The sequence below is a fragment of the Callorhinchus milii genome, unplaced genomic scaffold (assembly GCF_018977255.1).
Source record: "Callorhinchus milii isolate IMCB2004 unplaced genomic scaffold, IMCB_Cmil_1.0 Scaffold316, whole genome shotgun sequence".
NCBI lineage: Eukaryota > Metazoa > Chordata > Chondrichthyes > Chimaeriformes > Callorhinchidae > Callorhinchus > Callorhinchus milii.
The window spans coordinates 61833-68323 of NW_024705057.1; the positions used below are offsets into that span (position 1 = coordinate 61833).

At 45.2% G+C, this 6491-nt stretch overlaps 1 protein-coding gene and 1 long non-coding RNA gene across 2 annotated transcripts; both read left to right on the forward strand.

Moving 5' to 3' along the window:
* The first annotated feature begins 539 nt into the window (after nucleotides 1–539).
* On the forward strand, nucleotides 540–1266 carry LOC121852008. Its single transcript, XR_006086025.1, has 2 exons — nucleotides 540–1153; nucleotides 1236–1266. It is a non-coding gene; the product is annotated as an uncharacterized LOC121852008 (long non-coding RNA).
* Nucleotides 1267–1307: 41 nt separating this feature from the next.
* On the forward strand, nucleotides 1308–5788 carry LOC103173332 (zinc-binding protein A33-like). Its single transcript, XM_042346128.1, has 5 exons — nucleotides 1308–1331; nucleotides 1643–1873; nucleotides 3122–3144; nucleotides 3568–3683; nucleotides 5055–5788. Exons 2-5 carry the CDS (start codon nucleotides 1691–1693, stop codon nucleotides 5597–5599), a joined length of 867 nt encoding a protein of 288 aa, XP_042202062.1. The 5' UTR covers nucleotides 1308–1331; nucleotides 1643–1690; the 3' UTR covers nucleotides 5600–5788.
* Nucleotides 5789–6491: the final 703 nt, after the last annotated feature.

Genomic DNA, 6491 nt, shown 5'->3' on the forward strand with positions numbered 1-6491 from the left:
AATTATCATTTTGTTAAAATATTTTTGTGGATCCTGCTTTATTGCGGAAGGAGTAGGATGTGTGTCGCGTGGCGGCAGGGCAGATATTCTGGGGGAAGGGGATATTGTGTGGGGGAATGGGAGATTGTGTGGGGCGAGGGGAGATTGTGAGGTGAGTGAGGAAATTGTGTGGGGTGATGGAAGATTGTGTGTGGGGATGGGGGAGATTCTCTGAGGGGAAATTGCATGGGGGGAGGAGAGAGATTGTGTGGGGGGAGGGGCGAGATTGTGTGACGGGAGTTTGTGGGCTGAGTGGAGAGATTGTGAGGTGAGAGGGGTAATAAACAGGGATCGTTGAGGTAGATGTGGGAATGGGGAAATCTTCTAAAAGTTTTGATTAATCAGAAGTTATTAATCAGGATAGAAATGCCCAGGAGGCCCCTACTTGACAGGGAATGTCCTAGTGTTTAGGAGAGGGATCAGGATTATTGCTGTCTGTTTCTATTCCTTGTTCCATGTTCACTGGGATTCTAATCTACTCCCTCTTGCTCCTCGCCGACATTGGAACTCGTCTTTGGTGAACTTTGGTCCATTTCAACAGCAAACATTTCTTTGGTCAATATCCTGGGCGTTACTCACAATCCTGGCTCCAGACGTGAAGCCATGTGAATCAGATTGAAATGAACTCTGTCACAGGGCGGGACACACACAGCACAGATACACTGAGACTGAAGCAGTTTGGAACAGAAAGACTCCGGGTGATGAGAGCGTCTGGACATCACGTCCAGCGTCTGAAAGAGGAGCTAAACTGCGCCATTTGTCTGGAATTCTTTAAGGATCCTGTTTGCCTCGATTGTGGCCACATATTTTGTCGCTACTGTATCACCCGGAGCTGGGAAAAGCAGGGGAAACCTGCTGTGCGGAATATTGCCAAGTTATTGCTCAGAAGAACCCCACGATAAATCGGTCCTTGGCCAAAATGGTGGACAAAGCTCGAGAATTCAGTCTGAACGCGACACAGACAGCGGTTAAACGTCAGTGTGAGAAACACCCGGAGGAACTGAAGCTGTTCTGTGAAACTGACAAGAAATTGATCTGTTCCATTTGCGGAGATGTGAAAAAACACCGAGGTCACAGCTTCCTGCCCATTGACGAAGCTGCTGAAATCTACAAGGTAATGATGCCCTCACGAGGGATTCATTCTATTGCCCCGTCATGTATTCACCTCAATCTTTCCTTCTTTGCGTTTATTCCAGGATCAAGTGAAATCCTCCTTAGCTTCTCTCACACAGAGGAAGGAAACTGCTCTACAAACCGAAGCTAAACAGAGAGAAAATATTTCAAAAGTTAAGGTGAGTTGTGTCGGGGCTGAAGGCTGGGTTGTCAATTTGTATCTGGTCACGGTATGTACACTGTGTGATGTCTCTGTATCTCTGGTTACCGTGGTACACTGTGATATCTCATGTGTCTGTACTGTGTGTATACGGTGTGATGTCTCAGTGTAACTGGTTACTGCGCGTACACGGTATGATGTCTCAGTGTCTCTGGTTACTGTGTGTACACGTTGTGATGTCTCAGTGTCTCTGGTTACTGTGTGTACACGGTGTGATGTCCCAGGGTCTCTGGTTCCTGTGTGTAATGGTTGGATGTTCTCCATTTGCAGGAACAGGTGAACCATCTACAGACACACGTCACGGCTGAGTTTGCTAAGATGCACCAGAGCCTGACTGACAGAGAGCAGCGAGTGATGCAAGATCTCAGACAGCGAGAGCAGGAGATTTTAAAACGAATGGAGACAAATCTGCGAGAGATTCAGGGCAAATTAGATTCTGTTCAACAAGAAATCTCCGACTTACAGACGCAGATGGGAAAAGACACTCTCACCTTCCTGCAGGTAAAGAGATGACATTATATTGTAGTTCTGCATTACAATGTATTGTGGAACTGTAGGCCAGTTAGTCTCACATCAGCGATAGGATAAAATTTAGAATCGTTGATTAAGCATGTGGGAGTGCGATATTTAGGGGAACACAATATAAATTCGCAGATGACACAAAACTAAGAGGAAGTGTCAAAACAGAGGAGAATATTAAAAAAATGCAGCGAGACATAGATCGGTTAGGTGATAGGGAAGGTAGATGAAGTATAACGTAGGGAAGTGCGAAGTCATCCACCTCGGTAGCAAAATCAGTAGAGCAGCTTATTTTTCAGATCGGGTGAGATTGGAAAGTGTTAGTGTCCTGAGGGACTTGGGTTTTCCTTGTATATCAATCACAGACAGTTAGTCTGCAGGTGCTGAAAGCAATTAGGAAGGCGAACGCTATGTCAGCGTTCGTTATGAAAGGATTAGAGGATAAGAGTAGTGAAGTCTTGCTGCAACACTATAGGGGCTGGTGAGAGCACACCTGGAATACTGTGACCAGCTTTGTTCTCCTCATTTAAGAAAGGACGTACTTCCCTTGGAGTGGGTGCAGCGTAGATTTATTAGGTTAGCGCCAGGGATGAAGGAGATGAGTTACGAGGATAGGCTGACCAATTTGGGCCCATATTCTCTGGAATATAGAAGAACCAGAAGGGTTCTTATAGAAAACTGTAAGATCATCAAAGGGCATGATAGAGTAGATAGTGGGAGATTGTTTCCCTTTTTGGCGAAACTAAATCCAGGGATCACAAACTTTAAATCAGAGGCCATCTCTTTCGCACTAAGTTGAGGAAGAGTTTCATCACTCAAAGTGTGGTGAATGTACCTAAGTCACTACCCCAAAGGGCTGTTGACGCTCAGTCCTAGAACTTATTCAAGACTGTGATATATAGATTTCATATTACTAAAGGGATTAAAGGATATGGGGATACGGCAGGTTCAGGTTACTAGCTGGAGTTAGATTAGAAGATCAGCCATGATTGAATAGCGGGGCAGGCTGGAAGGGTCGAATGGCCTACTCCTGCTCCTACACATTATATTTTGTTATGTTATGTTAGTTCAGTCACAGTTACACACAGTTTGTAGCAGACAACATAATTGTGATTGCAAAAGAGATCATTGATTAAAACTGGGATGTGAGAGACTCTGTGCACATGAAATTTGTTGTTGCTCTAGTTGTCTCAGCGTGAGCTGACATCTATATATGTTTGATTTCATTAGGAGGAAGCTGCTGGCAACAGAAGGTATGAAATTATCTTTACCTTGTCTTTTATCGTGCAGTACTTTACCTTGTCTTTTATCGTGCAGTGGTTAGAGCAATCGCTTTACAAGTGAGAGACCTGAGTTCAATTACAGGCAGGGCGAAACCTTGGGCAAGTTTCCTTACTCCACACGCCTAATAATAATCCTCCAAAAAAAAAAAAATGGTCATTTTCAATCTACGATTGTTTGTGGGACATTGCTGTGCGCAATTGGCTGCCGCGTTCGCCCACAAATATACAGTCAATTCACTTTACAGTGTGTTCTGTGAAGCGCTGTGGGACATGGAAAGCGCTATATCAAGTGCAAGGATTTTTATTATTATTTGCCAAATATCCCAAAATTCAATCCAGAAACCAACCACAAGGTGCAGTTTCACTTTGTAATGTGACCATCGTTTATTTCAGGGTCAGTGACGAGGGATTTGATCTGTCAGTGTGTGAGGCTGAGCTGCCTGTGGGGATATACAATGGGCCTCTACAGTACACAACATGGAGATTGATGATACACGGCATCAGCCCAGGTAAATGTCTTCCATTCACACCCTGAAGCCGTGTCAACAGCATTATATTCGCCGAAACTTAACCACACTCTCCCTCAGACACAGACACACACACACAGCACAAACACAACACCCTCACACTCACACACAAACCTCTCACACTCACAACCCTTTCAAAAACACAAACAACAAACACACAACATTCACTAACACAACCCTCACTCACGCAACTCACACACATCCAACCCAGACACATGTCGCAGACACAACCCTCACACACTCGCCTCGCTCACAACTCACACATGCACACACACAGCAAATCTCAGGTACACAGCTCACACACACCACTTACACACACACCTCACAAACACACCCTCACACATACTTCTCTCACACACATACACCCCTCACACCCCTCAAACACTCACTTCTTACACACACCTAACTCATCACACACACATCTGTGACACACAACTCATACTGTCAACCACGCACACAACTCATCAGACTCCTCAAACACACACCTCACACAAACCTCTCACACAACAATAGTAATAATTCTTGCGTTTCATATTGCGCTTTTCACTTCTTCTCGGCGTCTCAAAGCGCTTCTCAGAATATACTGTAAAGTGAATTGACTGTATATTTTATGGATGAAACGCGGCAGCCAACTGCTCAGAGCAGCGTCCACAAACGGTCCCACAAACAATCGTGGATTGAAGTAACCAATTATTTTTGTTTTAACAAGGCAATTTGTACTTGGCCACAGGCAACTCAGCCTCGCACGATGACATATCAAACCACTCAATCACACAACACAAGCACCCCTCAAGTACACACCTCACACATACACACTGCTTACATTGCACACCTCTCTCAGACACCTCACTCACATACACCTCTTACAAACGCCCCTCACACGCGCAACTTTCAAATACACCAATTATACACATAACCCTCAAAAATACATCACACGCACACCTCTCTCGCACAAACGCTACTCTCATACACTCCAATCACACCGCCTAAAACACACACCTCGCATGCACCTATTGCACACATATCTATCATCCACAGACCCTCAAACACATCTTTCACACAAGCAACTCACACATACCAGTCACCCACAAGCCTCACCCACCACCACCACAAACATGCATCTGTGAAACACCACTCACATACACTCCACACACAAACATTCACACACTCGCCACACACACTCCTCTCAACAAGACCTCTCACACACCCCTCACATACTCTCCTCACACACATACCCTTACACAGACTGTGACCCTCTGAGCTCGATTGTGTTCCCAGGTGTAGAGGTGTGGAAACACAGTCTGAGCTCCCAGACGTCCCCTCACTCCACCTTGTGCTGTTACTCTCTCTCAGCTCCAGCTTCTCTGACTCTGGATCCTGAAACAGCCCATCCCGACCTCATCCTGTCTGAGGACCTGACCAGCGTGAGAACCGGAGACACATGGCAGAAGATCTCTGAATCCCCGAAGATGTTCAGTAAATATTTCAGTGTCCTGGGGTCTGAGGGCTTCACATCAGGGAGACATTACTGGGAGGTGCTGGTGGCCCACAAGACTGAGTGGACAATGGGATTGGCCAGAGAGTCCGTCAAAAGGAAAGGAAATATCACAGCGTCACCAGACGATGGATTCTGGGCTTTGTGTCTGAATAACGGAAATGAATACAAAGCTCTGACCTCAACTCCCACTCGCCTGCCGTTGAGAGAGAGACCCGGGAAGCTGGGAGTTTACCTGGACTATGAGGGGGGACAGGTGATATTTTACAACGCTGAGAACATGTCTCATCTCCACACTTTCACCCAGACTTTCACTGAGAAACTTTTTCCTTTCTTCAGTCCCGGTTTGAATTATGCCGACAAAAACTGTGATCCACTGAGGATCTGTCGGGTGACAGATTAATGAGGAGGAAATCCTCAGCCATGACCTGTGTTTGGCTATGATGGGCACCAGCTGAACCTTTTATAATCTGTGTCGTTACCCAATAATTATTACACCTTGCACACTGGACCCAAGGCAGATGCCTTTCTCGGGATCCATTGTCTCTCGCTCTCTCTGTCTCACTCTCCCTCTCTTTTTCTCTGTCTGTCTCTCTCTTTCTCTCTCTGTCTCTCACACACGCGCACACACTCTCAATCTCCCACTGTCGCTTTCTCTCTCTCTCTCTCGCCCTCCTTCTCTCACACACATATCCCTCTCAATACAGAAACCACACCACTGTAACAACAAGAACAACTATGACAACAACAATAATAATAATTATTATAATATCAGCAACAATAAAAATAAAAACTGCAGGTGCTACTTTTCACTTCACATCAAGGCGGAGAAGGGATTTGACTAAACAAGCGCTTTGAGGCGTTTTAAAGACGTGAACAGCGCAATATCAAATGCCAGGATTATTATTATTATTAATTGTGAGAACATTGTGGGCATCTACACACTGCAGCACCGCCTTATGGTGAAAGTAACGTGGTAGTGCAGATTTTTATTTCTAATATAAACCCAGAGTAAATCACAACAAATGAATATTTTCCTCAAATCCACAACAGCCACGAGGAGAGATGGAGAAGCAGTGAATTGCTGCCTATGTCTGACCGCTCTCCAGCATTAGATGGTGATAACCGGAAACAGGGACTGAGCAACAAAATTAGTGTCATGGGATTCAATGCGAAACAGTTTATTGACATAAACACATGGAAAGGAATGAAAATGGATTCGTCAATTATAAGCCAACACTGCGGAGAAACTCTGAGTCCCGATCCTCCGTGAAGGAGGAGAATAAATACAGTTT

Bases quoted from the DNA above. Each gene is read 5' to 3' on its own strand.
- LOC103173332 (XM_042346128.1), top strand. From the start codon at position 1,691: ATGCACCAGAGCCTGACTGACAGAGAGCAGCGAGTGATGCAAGATCTC. The intron at 1,874-3,121 runs GTAAAGAGATGA...TGATTTCATTAG, and splicing joins ACACTCTCACCTTCCTGCAG to GAGGAAGCTGCTGGCAACAG. The intron at 3,684-5,054 runs GTAAATGTCTTC...ACTCTCTCTCAG, and splicing joins GATACACGGCATCAGCCCAG to CTCCAGCTTCTCTGACTCTG.